This window comes from Heterocephalus glaber, unplaced genomic scaffold (genome assembly GCF_053883595.1).
Source record: "Heterocephalus glaber isolate CG9 unplaced genomic scaffold, H.glaber_assembly_v1.0 deba00001577, whole genome shotgun sequence".
NCBI classification, from domain to species: Eukaryota; Metazoa; Chordata; class Mammalia; order Rodentia; family Bathyergidae; genus Heterocephalus; species Heterocephalus glaber.
The window spans coordinates 26,451,377-26,470,717 of NW_028258358.1; the positions used below are offsets into that span (position 1 = coordinate 26,451,377).

Below are 19,341 nucleotides of genomic sequence, written 5' to 3' on the forward strand. Positions count from 1 at the left end.
GGTACCGGGGATCGAACTCAGGTTCTTGTGCTTGCACAGCAGGCGACGAAACCACTGAGCTAAATCCCCGGCCCCTGCCATTATTATTTACGATCTGCAGGTTTAATTTACTAAATAGAGGTCATGTCCCTTCAATGAGAAAATTTCAGTTTAATTTAAAACAGTGCTTAGTGAGTGGTGTAGTAAGTGCTTCCGGGGCACAGGAGGCCAAGACAAAGCTCAGGAGAGGGCAACAGAGGTGAGGCCAGAGCGGGCGCTGAGGGAATGTGGGGTTCAAGGCAGGCACGAGTCAAGACCTACAGGAGTAATGAGGATCAAGACCTGCGGGGGGAGGGGTCAAAAGCCAGGCACACAGGAAGAGTGAATGCCGGAAGGCAGAGCAAACATATGGCAGAAGTTTAGTCCAGTGGTTCTTAACCTTTGGGGATCGTGTATCCCACTGAGAATCTGATAAAGCATTTCCAGAAGAAGAAAGTTCATGAACAGATACAGAGAGAATTGTGTGGTATTGGAAAGCAATTTGCTCCACCTGATACTAGTATTAAAAGTAAAACTTAAAAATGAGTTTGTTCTTATTTTCTAGGTGTTCATGAAAAAAATTTGTGGTCATTTCATTAACCTAAATCCAGACAATGAAAAGTTGAACAATATTGGTCTTGAAAGGAGTTATAGTTTCAACTACTTGGTATGAAGTATAAATGGAAATGGTGATTGGTCTTAGACATGGCTATGTGCACGTATGTTTGGTATCCAACAGATTCCTACTTTTTGTTTTCATAGTGACAATTATTGAAAATTATAGGAAACTTTTTGTAACTATCACTGGCTGCAATTAGAACTTCCATAGGTTGCATACTTAGATAAGGATAATTTCAGAGAACATGAGATTTAGCGCATATTCCTTGAATTTCATTAGTGTTTCATAAAACTTCTGGCCTCGAGTTAATTTGTGATGTTTATAATACTGAGGCTGTCAAATTTAGGATAATGTGAGTAGAAATAAATTTTTCTAAATTTCTCATTACAGAAAAAATAGTAAGATACATATTTTCCAAGCCATAGATAGGGAGAATGACTTTTAAATTGGACAGTTTTCTAACTGGTTCTCCAAAAATCTTCTATTTGCAAGTAGCAGTTTTGCCAAACAGAAGTAGAAGAGTTTCCAATAGTGTTTATGACGGTGACTGTAGGGCTATATCATCTATATGGCTCACAATGTCTCTCCGCCAATGAAACCAAACTGTGAATGAAATTCTTCCCAAATAATATACCGGAGGGTATATTTTCTTTCTATTTTTTTCTCACAGAAAGAGAATTTCCTTTTTTCTTTTTGGAAAGTAAGTAAATAGCTGCAGAATTGAAAAGAAACTCAAATTTAGTTCCATTGAGTTGTTTTTCAATGTCATTTTGAAATTGGTGGTTTTAATGAGTATATAAAATTATTTCAGAAGTTTTCATAGAATTAATAGAGGTTAAATCAAGATTAAAAAGTGCAGCCTGTTGCATTTACTAATACAGTGAAATTAACTGCATTTGGAAGCATGGTTTCTCCATTCACAGGAAGAATATCGAGCAAGCACTGTGCTTCAGTTTGTTTTGCCTGGGAAAGAACATTTCCAACATCTTGAACTTTAAATGGCATTTAAAGTGTCTTAAGGGTGGATACACACGATTCGGGAAAATGGAGAGCACACAGGACCAGAGTTACTAATATTTGTATCCAGTTGCCTATTCCCCACAATTGTCCTCAAACTAGCAGAAGAAATGTGTGCTTACAGTGCATTACTCCACAAGAGAGAGACACTGTTTTTTTTTTTTTTGGTCCCGGAGCTCGAACTCGGGACTTTGTGCTTACAAGGCAGGTGGTGGAACCACTGAGCTAAATCCCCGGCCCCTGTTTTTTTTTTTTTTTTGTTGTTGTTGTTGTTTTAATCTTCATTCTAAGACTAAAATCAAAGCAATCATTTCCAGGGTACGCATCTTCACTATTATCTTTAGAATTGTGTGTGGTTTTTTTTGACTTGGAAGGACAATAAATGAGATCATGAAGGAACTTTCAAGATAATTATTTTTGTTGATTCTCCTGATTGTAAAGTCATAGACTTTTAGATCTGACTTCTCAAATATATGATTCATTGTATCTGACTTTGAAGTCAACAGGACTAAGGTTCTTCTGCTGTGTTGGTATTAACTTCCATTGGCAAAATATTGTTGTATATAGATTACTGCAACTTAGATGTCTTGCAAATTGAGTAACCTCAGTGGATTTATAATCTTCATTTTATTTGACTTGGCTACATTTTTCAATTTAAGGTAATACTGATAGACACAAACATATACATGAATAATCATAATAGAAGACTATACTATTTTAATTCCTATCACTTGGAAAATATTTTAATTAGATCATCTATTTCCTTATTGCTGATTTGTTTTAAATCTTGGATACTTGGTTGAGTATTTATTCTCATAAAAGCTTTAAAGTCTTTGTTCAAAATCCTTAATGGAGAATGAAATTGGTACTTTTTAAGGTACATTTTGATAGTAGAGACATTTTTGAAATCCTAGTTTTGACAACAGGGTTAAATCACATTAGAGGAGAATGCCTTCAGAAACGGTGCTTTGTACTGGGCATTAATGGTAATATGTTGGGTTTGGAAGCCCACTAAAATGAAAAGAATAGAGGTAACTATCCCACTTGTATAAATGGCTACAGACTCGCAGCTCATGTTGGTACAAAATTATAAGAGAGTGCTCAACATGAAGCACTTGTGTGAAAAGAACTCTCTGTGAAAGGTGTCTGAGGATGTATTTTCTGGACTCCAGTCCCTTTCTCCTTCCCATTATTTTCCCTGCTGTTCCTCAAACTACCACCAGGTCTTAACCTCTTTAGCTGTGTTGAGAAATCACAGTCAATCCTGTAATGAAGGGAGATCATGTCTCACAAACAGGAGGACTTCCTGAGAATAAAGAAAACCTGGGATCACTTAACCAGAGGGGAAAATTCTCTCTGAGCATAGATAGGACCTTAGGTCACGTTGCTGTAATGAGCAGTGGGTTCAGGGGGCATTTAGAAAGCAGACTTCATGAGTTCCCCTTTTAGAACAAATACATTTTTTTTCTTTTTAATGAAATAAATGTAATGTGGTTGGAACACATTTATGATGGTGATAAATGTGCCTGGTACGTGATGCATTCACCCTCTCCTTCTGTCTCTCTGGGACCATGAAGCTAGACTTCAAGTTTCCCCTTAGCCCATCTAACTACATAAATTTAATTATTTTCCAACATTTACAATGAGAGCTGTTCCTGCTGTAGAATACAAATCTAAAAATATTTTGTCAAAGAGAATGACTTAGGTGAGGATAAAGTTAAATGATTAAATATAGATTCAGAACAGCAAGAAGAAATAGTTCTTATCTAGAAACATGTAATTAATGTATTTCCTCTGTGGAGCAGGAGACTGACATTTTAAAGCCTGCTGTTTGACAGCTGTGGTCAGGCCTCTCTACAGGGTGAGCCAGCCCAGTAGTAGCACATTAACCTTAACTTTGCCTCCGGCCATTAACTAGGGAACTGCACGTTTGACCTTTGCTCTACAGATATTTTCAAACAGTGTGCTAGGCCCTGCTTTTAATTTGGGTTCTGTATTATGTGTAGACTGACTTTAGGGCTAGAAAAAAATCAATACATGTCATTAAATAATGAAACGTGGCTTGAGACATTCCACAGAGAAAAGCTCTGTTTGAAAATAAGATTCCTCTCTAATGCTTTTCCAGGTAATTAGCTTTGGTCAGAATTAGAAATAGTCTCTTCTGTATTGTGTTCAATGGGGAAAAAAAGGACTGGAAGTACAATATGTGACAATTTATGAATGTTTTCAGTGAAACAAATTGCCACTAGATGAGGATATCAGTTGGAAAGGTGTACATTTTGAACATAGTTGTTTCCAGCAATGTCTAATTAAATAAAATGCAAAATCAAATGTAGGTCATACCTATATGCTTAAAGGCAAACTGTCCCTTAGGAGATCAGCAAAGTTTGAAACTTTCGTGGTTGCCATTCTTCAAACCATATATGTAAGGAGTACATCAACCTTATAAATCAAAACATCAATGAGTTCAGTGAAATTTTTGTTAGACTATGCCAGTGTTGCTGTATCCAGTTTATGAAATATTATACAGGCTTGCAAAAATAAGAAAGACCTATTGTCTTGAAAGAGTTTCATAATGAACTGTAAAGTGAGAGATTCCTATCTCATCCACAGATATAACTTGGTACCAATTTCGTAAATCCAGACCATCTCTATATGTTTGTCTTTCTGTATCTTTCTGTCTGCCTCTGTCTGTCCGATGACTTGCTAATGTTCATGTAGAAAAAGCTGAGCAAGGATAAACACCAGACTGTTAACACTGGTTACTTCAAGAGGGAGGGACAGAAGCATCATGAGACGGGTACTGACTTGGTCTTCATGTACCTTTTAATTATTTTACTAGTTATTACAAGGTATATTATTTTTCTAATTGAAAGTAAAGTCAGTTATTTAAAAAGTCAGTGATAATAATAGAGCCAATAACTGGATATTTTTATTGTCAACAGACTCAGAGGGAAGAACTTCGAGGTAGGCTGGATTTTCATGTACAGTTTTTTAACCACGTGATAGATCAGGAGACCTTTCTGGCTCTGTTGGCCTCAAGGGCATGGGAAGCAGTGATGCGATAACTATGCTAGTCCATGTTTCTCCCTTGCCTTCAGAGAGCTCAGGGCAAACAAGGCTGCAGGCTCTGAATGAGCAATTGTGCTGTAGCCTTTTCCTTCTTTGGTGTGCTGGCACAGTGCACAAAGCTGGCCATTAGGCAGTGATCAGGATTTACCTCACTCCCGCCTCCAGCGCTGGACATTCTAGACTGGTCTAGATGTATAGATCACTGCCGCCTGAACATACTGCAGGCTGAGATTCTGGCAGGAAGAAATGCGGTGTCCATATTTTCCAGTATAACAATTTATGAATAAGTGTGTTTTGTTAAAAATTTGATGATTCCATAAAATTTTAAAAACAGGTGGAAGCATTTTTCAATCAAAAAGTTCTTTCAACTTTGCTTTATCAGTCATCCAATAGTATCCTGATGTCACTGTCATGGAATTTTTAATTGATAAATTAATCTGTATGTTGAAATGTGTATTGATTCAATGCTTGACTAAATGATAATTAACTTTTAGTTACCTTTCACAAGTCTTTCCATATGACTAGGTTTCACTTTGCTTATTTATAAAGTAAGAGAGTTGAACTAAATCACTGACTCTCAAGCTCAGCTGTAGGAGGATTTCAGAAAACCCACATAACCATCCCTCCCCAGATCGGCAAATCTGTATGTCTGAGGGAGTAGTCTGGCTGTACAACTCGAAATATGTCCTTAGTGATGATGATATGCAGATAGGATAGAGAGCTGAAGGCATGGATGATCTCTTCTTCAGGTTCTTTCTAACTCATCGATGCAGTATATCTACATGTATTCATTATAACAGCTGTCTAATACAATCGTGTGACTAAATATTAATCTGTCACTACATCTTAATTTCAGTGTCATGTGTGCTATACATAGGAATATCCTAGCTTGAGTCTGGTTATAGTTCTGCTTTTTTAGATATCTTCTAATGTCCAATGCACTATGCCAGGAAGGCCCAATATTTTATCATTATCTGGACATGGGTCAGTTAGCTCAAGTTTTCCAAGACATCCTTACTCTTTAACATGGTCCCACTGGCTTACGTTACCAGAGGTACACGCATGACTGTCCCATTGGGTGGCTTGCACCTCTGTTGGTACATGGATGACTACCACCCAGTGGAGCTCTCTTGTGCTGCCAGATGGGAGAGGCAAGCATGTACCACCTGGCAGCCAGACATATGAATTACGGCCCTGTCATGAATGTGTTAAGAACTTAAAATTTTCAGTGTTTTAAAAAATATATGTCTTGCAGGAATTTCTAATTTTAGAAACTGTTAAAAGCTAGAAATATAGGGTGAAGGGTACACAGATAATGGGGGAAAAATAAGAACTAAGATACAGCATGTTCAGGTACAAGCACCCAGTGATAAATGTAAATGTATTACATACCTAAAATGTACCAATAAAGATAAAATTTTTAAAAAGCTAGAAATGTATATGGAGTGATTTAATAAAAATATGAGTGTTGAGTGTAAATTGTAATCCAAATCCTGGGGTAAGAAGATACAGCTCTTGATTTAGAGCAGGTATCATCTGTCAGAGCAGATTCACAAGCAGAGGGGTGAGGATGCCAGATAGCAAGGACTGTGAAACAAAGACTAGTGCTGGATGCAAAACAGGGATGAACCTATAGGTGCTGCACAAGTTAGTCAGGAAAGAATTAAAGAGGAGGTGATGTTTAAGGGAGATCTTGAAGGAAAGGTGGAAAGAGTAAAATAGTGGAAAGCAATTTTGGGTGGAGGAAATGGAATGTTATAAGCTTGGAAACTTGTGTAGAAATCTTGATAAATGAGGTGTGGTCAAAATATATGGTGAATGATTAAATTTTAAAAATTACAGTAAAAGACACATTGGCATGACGCGCCCTCACAATATGTCCCCTCACTTTGAGCACACAATCATAATTCTTGCGACTTGTGGAAGCAGTTTTGGAAGTCCTCCTTAGTGTCTTTACAAGATGTGAGAAAAAATACAGTGAATGTTGCTGTTGTTTACCATCCAGTGTAAAAGCAAGCTCATAAAAACATTATCGTATGTCTTTATCCACCTTATTCACTGGTTGTCACCGTGTGTGACTTTTGGCTCTTTCCCAAAGACAAAATGACCATGAGAGGTAAATGTTTTTAACTGATTCAGGACATAGAGGCAACCAGGACAGCATGACTAAGACACAAAAGTTCCAGAAATGCTTGAGAAGGTGTCAAGGGCAGTGGGATAAACATGTTCAAAGGGAGGGGAAATATTTCTAGGGAAAATTATGGCAATGTGTCATTTGCTGGAATGAATTTAAAACATGTGAACACTGATTGTGTTTTTCAATTACACCCCATATTGTATGTGATGTGTGGTGTGTGCTTCTTGGCTACAGCATGTGAGGAGAAGGAAGCGTACTCTCTTAGAATTCAGGTAAGGGGTCAAGAGCGGAGAGGTTCTGTGGCATGGCAGGCATTTTATCTAAGCACCCTAGGATTTCACAGCAGGAAAGGTGGTATGTTTGATTTCTAATGCTGCTTCTGGTTGTACTTGGAGAATTCATGAAAGGGAAAGCAAAAGGGCAAACGAGAGGCAAGGGGTCCATCTGGTAGACTATTGCAAGCCCAAATAAGAAACTACTGTATACATTTTATTAACCTGACATATAGCCTTTGAATATACTCAGACAATGAAGATTTTCCTTTCTTCTTTCAAATGGTTTCAATCTGTTGCTCAGAATAATTATATCTGATTTCTATATTTTAGAGATGTTTCAAGGCCAGGATTAAAGCTATCACAAATAACAAAGTTCTTGAAGGATAATTAGTGGGAAGGTCAATCATTTTTCTGCATTTATTATTGCTCTTACTTTAATTAGAAATAGTCTCATGATTGTAGAAAAATAATTGTATGGATATAACCACTGTTCCACCAGCTTAAATTTAGAATCAATCTAAGAATATAGTATTTTTAATTGAGATATTTCATGTACAACTGGAAAACAAGCCGTGGGTTGAAAGGCTGAAGATTGAACTGGGAAAGAAGGTGTGAATTTTTTCACAGACCAATATTAACTGGCTCTGCGGCAATAGTTAGGTTTTTTTGACTATGGCAGTAGTGCAATACTATGTTTCTCACCAGTTGAGTTACTTGTTATTTATCTGATGTATATTCCCTGGTCCTTCAGTGCAACCACGGGATGTAGTTTTCTAAAGTAGAATCACTCTTCAAATTTCTATCTTCGCAAGTCAAATTTGATGTAACATTCACATGGAATTTCTTTATTTGTTTCAATCTCAGAGGAAATTTACTCAGAACTAAGTATCAGTTTTCAGTAATCCTTTCTTTTGCTGTTTTTTAGAATTGTGATCCATCAGTTATGGCTTTTTTTCTATTATTTATTTTCCTATCACTGTGGCAATGCTGAGACTGAGCAAACTACTCCAATGTGTCATTTGGCTGAGAACAATAAAATTGTATCTCTGCTCACAGTCTGTGCCTATGTCAGGTCAGTGGGGATTACACCTCAGTAGCCTATTTTTACAACTAAGAATGACAGAGTACCTTCCATCTGAAGTGGTGCCAGTCTTAGCAGTTCTTCAAGCTTATGCCTGAAAAAAATACATCACTTTTGGATACAGTTTACACACCCAAAGCAATTCGAATGTCCAAAGCTAACTTCAGAGGGGCTATGTGCCCAGAAAGTAGAGAACTGGGAACAAGCTATATATTTTCAAATTTCTCCCATATTCAAATAAATATGCACACAAACAAAATTGCTTTAAATTTTTTTGAAGACTCCTATGTCTATTTATTAACCTCTATTAAGGCTCAGTATTCTGCAAACCTGAACTATATTCTACTTCCAATGTTTTAATTATTGTATTTGGCTGCTAGAGTGGCCATTTCAAAATGCCACCTACTAGAAGGCTTAAACAACAGAAGTGAATTTTGTCACTGTTCTGGACAGTGAGTTTCAGAATCAAGATGTGAGAGGGTTTGGGTTTTCTGAGGGCTCTCCCTGGTTTGCAGGTAGCTTTCTTCTTTTTTTTTTTTTTTTTGGTACCGGGTAGGGGGATAGAACTCGGGACCTTACACTTGTGAGACAGGCTCTGGAACCACTGACTAAATCCCCTGCCCCCTCTTCTTTTTCTATTCTCTTTTTTTTTTTAGGCAGGAAAATTTATTGGGGAATAGGAATGGGAAGTAAGAATGGGGACTAGGAGTAGTTCCTGAGAGACAGGAGGGACCCTGAATGGATTGCCATCTTTCTCTGTTCTCATGTGGCCATTTCTATATGCACAAGCCTTCTTGTACCTCTTCCTCCTCTTAAAAGAATACCAGTTAGCTTGGATTATGACTTACCAAAATGACCTAATTTACCTTAATTATCTCCTTAAAGATCTCACCGCCAAATGATGTCTCGTCAGGTGTTAGTTACCGTTTCAACATACGAATTTTAGTGGGACACAATTCATGCCATAACAATTTATTATCGCATAGCAAGGACACTTCTAGTAGTCAACCTCTTACCATGGCACTTTACATAGTGAGGAATCTCTAACTTCACATTACCTCGTTCTTTAGTTTTCATACCTCTGTAACCTTGAAGATTTTCTTCCTTTGCTCCTTATTCTTTAGAATCCCTTTGACTTTTGGGGGAGGACATATTGTAGTCTGAGAGATTTCATCCATATACATGGCTTCAGTCATCGCCTCTACCGATGATGAGCCCTATTTTAATGTTCAGTCTACTTAAGTTCCGTATCTCAGACTTAAGAGCAAACTTCGTAATATTCATGGTTGCTGTACCAGTAGCATCAGTAGCATCTGATAATAGAATTTTGGTTACTACCTTATAACTATTAAATCTGAATCTGCATATTGGCGAGATTCCCAGAGGTTGTTTATACATACTAAGTTTCAAAAGTAGCATTCTACTTGATTTCTCATCCAGAGAAATCTCAAACTGAACATGTTGAGAATGGGATGGTTAATTCCTTACTTTTTATTCATTTGTTAATTCAAAAATTGTTTATTGGACTTAGTGTATGCCACCACTGCTACTTTAGGCCCTGTAGCATTTTTTTTTTTTTTTGTACCAGGGATCAAATTTGGGACCTTGCGCTTGCAAGGCAGGTGGCGGAACCACTGAGCTAAATCCCTGGCCCTATTTAAAAAAAAATCTCAATGAGTGACATAGTCATCTTCTCAGTCACAGTAAGGGACATTTCAAGACATAGCAAATTGTCTTAAAGCTCTTACTTTCCCTTCTATTACGATTGCTAATTTTTTTAGCAAAACATTTATTGGTATATTTTAGATACACATAATGATAACATTCATCATAGGGAATTTGTACCTGCATATCATATATGTTGCTACTTATTTTCCCCATTCCCCCCTCCATATGTAAAAAGTTTTGTTCCATTTTTTCCTTCGAATTTTTTTCTTCTTGCCCCTTCTTTCCTTACCCCTCAACCCTCTTTTATTCCCTTTCTCATTTGATCATTTTCTTCCCATCTCCCAGCGTTTATTTTGTGTTTTAGTCCTTATTTCATTTTGGTTTCTTACGCCAGAGAAAGTAAATATATGTGTTTGATTAATTTCAATTAAGAGTATGGTCTCAAGGTGCATCCATTTAGCTATAAATGTCTCAGGCTCATCCTTTATGGTAGAGTAATACTCCATTGTATAAAAAAAAACCCACATCTTTATCCACTCATCAGTTGATGGGCATTTAGGCTGTTTCCAAGATTTAGCTATTATAAATTGTGCTGTTATAAACATGAGTGCACCTATATCACTGAGGTATGATGCTTTTCAGGAACATACCAAGAAGGAGAATAGCTGGGTCAAATGGAACCTCCAGTTTTAGTTCTTTGAGGAATCTACGCACTGATTTCCACAGTGGTTGCACCAGTCTACACTCCCACCAGCAGTGGAGAAAGGTTCCTTTTTCCCCACAGCCCCTCCAGCATTTGTTATTACTTGATTTTTCTTTTTTGTTTTTGTACTGGGGATGGAACTCGGGTTCTTGTGCTTGTGGAACCACTGAGCTAAATCCCTAGCCCATTGGTTGATTTCTTGATAGCAGTCATTATTTCTGGAGTGAGATGGAATCTTGGTGTTGTTTTCTTCTGCATCTCTTCAGTGACCAGTGATCTTGAACATTTTTTTCATGTATGTATTTGCTGTTTCTATTTCTTCAACTGAGAAGTGTCTGTTCATTTCAGATGCCCATTTTTGAATTGAGTCTTTAAATCTAGAGGACCATCTGATTTTTTTTTGAGTTCTTTATATATTCTAGATATTAGTCCTTTATCTAAAGAACAGTTGGTGAAATTTTTTCCCATACTGTGGGTTGTCTTTTCACTGTGCTGGTTGTTTCTCTTTCTGTGCAGAAGCTTTTTAATAAGATGAGATCCCAGGTGTTGATCCTTCATGATAGTTCCTCTGGAACTGAGGTTTTGTCCATAAAGTCTTTGCTTACCTACCTGAATGTCTTTGAGAATTCTGCCTGTTCTTTCTTCCAGCAAATTAAATGTTTCTGTTTTTATATTTAGATCTTTGATCCATTTCAATTTTGGTTTAGTGCATGGTGAAAGATATGGGTCTAGTTTTAATCTTCAGCAAGTGGAAAGCCAGTATTTCCAGCACCATTTATTGAAGAGGCTATCTTTTTTGCAGTGAAGGTGTTTGGCTCATTTGTCAAAAATGAGGTGGCTGAGTATGTCTTGAGTTGTTTCTCTATCTTCCAATTTATTCCACTGATCCTCAAGTGTAGTTTTTAAAAAATATATTACTGGTGCTTGCTTTGGCAGCACATATACTAAAAACATATCACTATTCATGATATTTCCTGGCAGGCTTTTTCACCCAGATTACCAGTTTTTCTTTCCTAAATTTTGGTCATAACCTCCAGGTTACTCACTGTTTTTCTCTTCCCACATTGCTACCCTAAAGACAGTGTCACTTGCTTTCTGGAAAACTTTTAATGGCTCCAAGTGCTTTCTCAATAAAATGGAATTATCTTATGATCATCAATAAGCCTGAATACAATTTTGCTTCTGTCTCCTTTTTATCATGATTCAGTCCCATAAAAACTCCTCCAAATTGCGTATTTTCCCATCCTGTGTTTTGTTTATTTTGCATAGAAAACTAAAGTGTTCACTTATTTGCAGCTATTTCTTGACTCCCTTACCATCTTCAAATGTGTAACTTTAAACATTGTTTAATTATTGTAGGTTTTCACCAGCATGTATTTCTTAGCAAGCAGGGACTGTCCTGTTTACTTGTAGATCCCTGGTGCCAACACAGAACTAGGCACCCAACAGTGTTTAATATTCTGTGACAAAGAATGAGTAGCTGATTATTCATGGAACAAGTGGAAGACTTCTGAGTTAAACCCTTTCAAACATGGGCAGAAGTATGAAAATGTTTTTGAGGGACAGCAAATATCTAACTTTACCCTACAGTATGGTTTCAGTTACTGCTAAAATTTTATATTTCTTTCTGAGAAGCTTAGACAGTGGCCATTGGAGGACTTTAGGCAAGTAAGTGACAAACTTTGTGCAATATCAGATTTGAATTTTAGAAGGGGCCTCTCATTGAGGATAGGAGGTGGTTGTTAAAGAAAGAGATTGAAGGTCCATTACCCTAGTGCAGTAAATTCAGAGAAAGATGATACAGGCTTGGACTTGGCCAAGGCAGTATGGCACTGGGAAGAGGGACTGGGAAAGAAAATCTGTAACGTCTTTCCCGTTAGGATCTATTGGTTATGAAGGGGGAAATGGAATGAGGGAACAATCACAGAAACTGGGGTGTACCATTTGGGATCCATAGAAAACAATCTATTCAGTTTTATACCATTAATATGGAGTTGTCAACATTCTATACATTTGTATCAATACTCTTCATTTCTAAAAAATTCCTGATTTCAAAAAAAGGATCTTTTACAGTGAATAAAATTTAAGAGAGGAGCTACACATTCCATACAAAATTCTTTTTTAATTACGTTTTAGTAGTTACAACGTAAGAACTGGTATTTGTCCATGTAGTTTGTGGGGATGTAGCTATCAAGGAAGGACTTATTTTATAGTAGAGAAAACTGACTTAAAGTAGTACATATGAAATATAATTTTTTGATAACAAGAAAACAAACTCTTTGTAACTGATCATATATTAGAGGTGAGTCAAATTTATTCTTCTTGAAGTCATTTTGTGATCACTTGTCTGGTAAAGTTTTGCAAAAATCAAATACTTGCTATGATAACTTCTGATCCTGTGATAATATAACTTCTAAAGTTAAATTTTTGAAAAACATTTACCCATACTATAGATCAACTCTGATAATTTCTGCAAATAGTTTTTTTAATCAGTGAATCATAAAATTATGCAGTTTCTCAACAGTGCTGTCAAAGTTAGATTTAATGTTTTTTTTAATTTGGTGACTCCAGTTATAATTTAGTGTCACCCCTCTTTGATCTCATTTTTAAAGAAATTATGTATTTTTTATTTCAGTAGAGAATATGATTTCATAATTGGTACATTTCTAGTACTCTTCCCATGTATTTCTCAAATTTGCTTTCCTTCTGACATTTTCATCTGCTATTCTTCTCTTCTACTCTACAAGGAATCTCCTCTGCATCAGGCTAGATTTTTTCTTTTCTTTTTCTCAAACATATATTTATGTAACAAAATTCAGAACCAATGCTTTAGGACTTAATATTTTGAAATGCTAAAATATAAATTCTTTTTACTTCAAAGCCTTGATTTTAAAGCTCAAAAGTCTTGGCTCATTAAGTTAAAAATACCAAAACTCACATTTTTATTGAATTTTTTCTCCCATAATTAATAGGAGAGGAATAGTACGGGAGGAAGAAAGGCTGAGTGCATATTGTAAATATTCTTCCCTCCAATTACTTTTATTTTCAGCCTCAGAAATATCTATGTTTCTGGGGCCTGGGGTCATGGTTACCTAAGATATAATACTTTATGTTTTCAGATACCAAAGAGAGAATAGATAGGAAAATATCCTATGTCTACTAAACTGTAGTCAAGTAATTAACATATTGTGAACCTCTGACATTTTCTATGTGGAAAAGATAATAATAAGTGTCAGATTTAGATGCCAGCAGCTAGTGAGGACATTAGTGAGGCTAAATCAAGTGATATGTGTATGTGTGTGTACTGGTATATACTATTCACAACCTTTTGCACCTAGAATTCTGTAAGACTCCTACCCAGTGAAAACTTTTATTCAAGGTAATACATTTGAATATTAGCGTTTAAAATGATAATGTATTTTTTGTATTAAATTCTTTTATTGGTACATTGTAGGTATACAACACAATTACATTTCTCATTGGGAATTGTACCTTTACATAATGCATCTTGATTCTTATTTTTTCCCCATTCCTAGCCCTCCCTTCACGCCCTCCACCCTTCCCTATTTACAAAGACTTTATTTCCATTTTTTCCATTTCTCAGCATTTTTCCTTTTCCTTCTTTTCTTTCCCCTGCCCCTCCCACTACCCCTACCCTTTTGGACCTTTTCTTCCTATTTTACATTATCAATTATTCATTCTAATCATTGGTACATTTTAGGTATACAATGTAATGACATTCATCAGTGGAAATTTGTACCTTTACATATTCTCTCTTGGTTCTTATTTTTCACCCCTGCCCAGCCCTCCCTTCAACCCCTCCAGTCTTCCCTATTTACAAAGATAATGTATTTTTATTGATAGAAAAGTTTTCTAAAATATATGAAAATTAGTATAGAAAAGAAAAAATGTTTAATTTTAAGCCTTATACATGGTGTGTGCCATTCATGTTGCGCTTTCCTATGGATTTCTGGTTTTAATCAGTTTCTTTGCTCTTCCATGCAGAGATTTTATCAACAGCCTGCGATTGCACAGGTTGTTCTACGGTGGCCTGGCTGATCAGCTTTGCGCTAATGACCTGGCTGCTGCTGACGGACTGCCCTGCTGGGATGGAGAGGAACTGGCACAAAGGTATTCTGTCTGTCCCCAGCTATGAAAACCCAATAGCGACTGTTCATCCTTCCTTTCTTTTCCTGACTCTTCAGTGGATTGCTTCAATTTTAATTTTTCCAGTCAAGTTAGAGATGAATTCCTTCTCTTTAATTTGCTGGAAAAAAGAACGATTCTTTTTGACATTTAAAAAATAAAACAGCCTAGGTTTCCTCTCCCTTTCTCCCCCCCGCCCCCCGCTTCCCTTTCTCTCTCCCTTTCTCTCTTTCTTCCTTCTTAAAACTGATTGTGGTCTCAATCTCTTAAGCTTGAAAAAGTCATCAGTTCACCCTCTGTAGTCAATAAAAGTGATTGGGAATCTGTTCCTTGACATGCCATTATTGGTGATTATTATAGGATGTACGGTAATGAGGCTTTCCGTTTGGATTTGAAGATTTAAAGCATGAAATACATTTTTTACTTACTTTAATGTTTGAATTTGAATTCATTACAAAATTGAATTTGAATCTGTTAAAAAATACACCATATTTTGAACAGTCTGCTGAAAGGTAGAAGAGGGTATTATACTTTCTTACAAACACTACTCCAGGTAAAGACAGATAGTTATCACAAAAAGATGAGTTCCCTTAAAGTAATTAGGAATTTTAACTTATCATGATAAATATGTACTATAATACATTTTCAATAAAATTTTTGATACAAAGGTGTTTCAATATTTCTGTATGATCATATTCATTGTAAATAAGTTATATTCTTGAAATATTAAAATTATTTTATAGTTAATATATGAATAGCTCATAGATTATTATTCAGGTTCACAGAAAAAGATTATTGAAGACAAGAACTATATTTAAATTTAAATAAAATATTTGGCCAAATGGCTGGTACTCTTTTTTATTATGTTCCTTGGAGTATGGGTTATAAGAATTTTATGAATATTTTTCTGGCTTTCACTGAAAGTAGACATAGCATGTATGGTACTTTAATGTCTTAAAGTAGGTGTATCAATTTCCCAAGATCTAGTAATTATTATCTTGACTTAAAATTTTTCTTTGCACTTTGTTCAAAGAAATTGAATTTTTGTGTACCACTGAATTCTCTACAAGAATTAATGAGAATTCCATGATGACTAATGAAAAATTTAGCATACAATATAAATATTTTAAACACATTACATTATATTATATCTTGTAAATCTATACATAGTTTTAAGAGTCTTAGTTTCTATTCATCACATTCTTTGCTTGACTAGTTGGTTTAATTATGTAATAGGAAATAGTATTAGAGGGCCAGGGATTTAGCTCAGTGGCACCTCACCTGCCTTGCAAATGCAAGGTCTGGAGTTCAATCCCAGGTACCAAAAAAAAAAAAGAAAGAAAAAGAAAAGATTAGGAGGAAATAGTATTAGAGAAATACATAATTAGAGAAAATTTTTAGAGGAATAATATTTTAAACTCAAAGGACATATTTTCTCCTGCAAAAAGTATATATAATTTAAGAGGTCATTTATGGCTTATAATAAAGAAAGCACATCTTTACCAACAAGTTTCCATGGAAAGTGTTTCCGTTTCTGAAAAGCAAATGGAATGATTCTGTTTTCTCATCTGCTTCCCTTTCTTCTACCACCCAGCCTCCTGGGATTAGTCACTCCCAAGGGTGGAGAGATTCTGGTCTTCTGTGAAAAAGTTTCATTTTGCCTTTGTCTGCTTTTAAATAACAACTTCTGATCTCATAATGTTATTGGACATTTTGCCTTCCTTCAGTGTATTTTTCTCTTTCATTGCTATCTTGTGGGTCCGCAACCTATTCCTGATCCGCGAGTTACAGGCCAGAAGACTAGCTCATACACTTTAGCTCCCTACCACCATTAGGCTGTTCCAAAATGAACATGTTTTAGCCCAATTATTTTGCAGCAGTGAGCTAAGGGTTTCATAGGCAATATTTCATTTCCTTATTCCAGACCTCATTCCTTAACACTGTAAAGTCAATGAGGCTGTATCTCTGTTCCATTTGATGTTAAAAATAGCTCTCATATGTACATTAGCTTTAAAAAATTAATTTAAACTTTAATTCCATTATGACTAAGTCAATTCTTGATGTGAACTTAGAATGTGATCCTTTTTCCACTGCACAGTCAATGCTGTAATCTAAATATCTATGAAATCTGATGGACTGATTGTGCTGTATTCAGCATGCAATGGTATGTAGCAATAAAAAATCATGCTATCTGCTGTTGTGGAATGATTTCAAATAATTGTTAAATAAAATAGCTAGAACCAGAATAGTGTATACTTAGCCTACTTATTTGAAAAAATAAAATAGATACCTGAAGTTTTTTCTACATAGAATATTTCTGGAAGATTACAGAAAACTTGTTAATATGCCCAACTTTAGGACAAAGTACTGGGAGGAGGGTTTTTTAAATAAATTTGTATTGTACATATTTATTTTTGATGAAAGCAGGTACTACAGTAATTCTAGAATTATGGGGACCTATATGCAAGGCATTATTTTCTTTAAATAATTATCTTTGTAAAAATGTAATGACTCACTTTATGAAAAGTATTACCCATGTCTTTAATTTTTAATTCAGATTGTCCAGTTCTTTTGACATTGATTGTTACATCATCAATGGATATGCCTCAATACTGATCTTACTGAATTTATCTAAAATCATCTCTGCATAAAGTTGAATCCAGATGATTATTATTGTATTAAGTCATTAAATCATTACTTTCTCCTCCCCCCCAAAAATGAAGTATCATTGTTTAGTAATGAGAAGCTATAAGTGATCCTCATGTAAGATACTCATGTTAGAGACTTGCACTTAGTTGAGATAAATAATAACATTCAATTTTGAGAAAATGGATACCAAGTGTATGTAGATCATTTTTAGAGCTGCAGACTATATCCCTTTTTATGGTAGGTTATAATGCTCATCAAGTTCGTTCTGGAGAAATTTTCCCAAACACATATAATGGACTAAATTGTTGCCGAGATTGAGTTTATGTTCACTATAAGAATGCAGTGATTATTTTGGCAAGATTTCTTTTCCTGAAGACAGTTTTAGAAAGTGATTGATAAGGTTATTTATGTGCACAGATGTGCTGCCTCAAAGAGCAGAAAAATCATAGAGACTGTTTCAATATCATTAAATCCTCTAAAATTGATTGAAATCACTTATGTACTCATTAAAAGATGTGGAATTCCTTTATACTTACAGATAAGAAAGTCTCAAATACCTCTAGTGTGCAGGGAGAGTTTAATTTCTGAAACAAAATCTACTTTAGTTCAATGATTTAAAAGACTCTATTAGTACCGTGTGCTGTACTGTAACACTGAGTTCACCAGTTCAGTCAATTTTTATTTAAACCGAAGATGAGTTACTGAAATCCATGTAGTCTATACAAGGTCCCTCTTATCTAGCCCTGCTGTCACTTCATCATGAAGCAAGATTGTTCTCTGAAAGGCCTGTCAGTCCTTACTCTGTTCTTCCTTTTTTGTGATTGCAAATTGACTGTTTGATGATTTGTACTCACCTTTCTGGGCATTAAAGTTCAGGTGACAGCTCCTTAATTATAAAGGCTTCCTTCTCCCTTTGATTAATAGACAGATAATCCAGTAACTCTTTCTCAGTCTTTAGGAATTTATGTTCTTCACAGAAACTGTTCAACTAGCGAGTAGCTGCTAAGTGCCCTAGTAAAATTAATAAGCTACATCTTTCTACTTCATCTTGATTTAGTTAGTGTTCCTAAATGCTTCTTTCAGAATCCATTTGTTTCCTTAACGTGACCCTTTTTTTCCCACTGATTGTCATTGAATTTTTAAAAGTCAGAAAAATTAGAAAACCTTAGAACTGTGTGAAATTTTGTACTACGATTACCAGGTTTCATTCTACCCAGGCAATGACTTTTTTCCTAGACATTATTTCTTTTACCCTCATGTTTTTCCCCTTTTCCCATGGTATCTGGAAAGCTATTTCATTTTCAGTCTTTCTTGTTTCCTTCCTGATATAGCATTCAATTATATCTTTCTTTTTTTTAAGGCATGTAGCCTAGTTTTCCAGTGCTAGGAACTTCCTTTTAAAAACCATCAGGTCTCATGATTGTTCCAAACGAGTTGCTTTTCCTGTGCAAAGGTAGTATGTTCTTCATGATTTACACCACCTGTCTTTCTTTTCCATTCTCCCTGTCTACTTAGGTCTTTGCGTTGTTGAACCATGCCTTCTCAGTAATCATCACTATTCTTAGACCTAGACCCATTTGAGTTTGGTTCAGAAGTAGAGGTCACTCAAAATATGTGATTTGGAGAAAAATTCTTTCTCACTGTAGCAGTCTATTATAGAGCTTAAAATTCTCACCACAGAATAACTTCAAATAAATGATTTTCTCCATGTGATTGTATATATAGTTTTGCCAAACTCCTACTTTCATCTTGAGTCCTAGCAGAATGAACCCTTTAATAAGTTTCATTTTAACCCCTAAAACAGCATGAAATCTACAATGTTTTTTATTCGTGTCATATATATCTTCTTTCTCCTGCTCTACTGTAGTTTATTTTAGAATAGAGGTGCTACATTATCTGAGATGCTGAAAATGATCAGTTACATTCAACATCTGTGAGCACTTTTCTAAATATAAC

The 19,341-nt window shown here is 35.6% G+C and overlaps 1 protein-coding gene across 13 annotated transcripts in view; it reads left to right on the plus strand.

Moving 5' to 3' along the window:
* Positions 1–19,341, plus strand: part of Gpc5 (glypican 5) — a 1,453,028-nt gene that overhangs the window by 360,140 nt on the left and 1,073,547 nt on the right. For all 13 annotated transcript variants that reach the window (XR_015443722.1, XR_015443724.1, XR_015443723.1 and 10 more), the window contains one exon: positions 14,596–14,721. Coding sequence is in view for 10 of the 13 variants with exons in the window: in XM_087192996.1 (XP_087049122.1) it covers positions 14,596–14,721 (126 nt within the window). In the remaining 3 variants the exon portion in view is untranslated. The remainder of the gene's footprint in view (positions 1–14,595; positions 14,722–19,341) is intronic.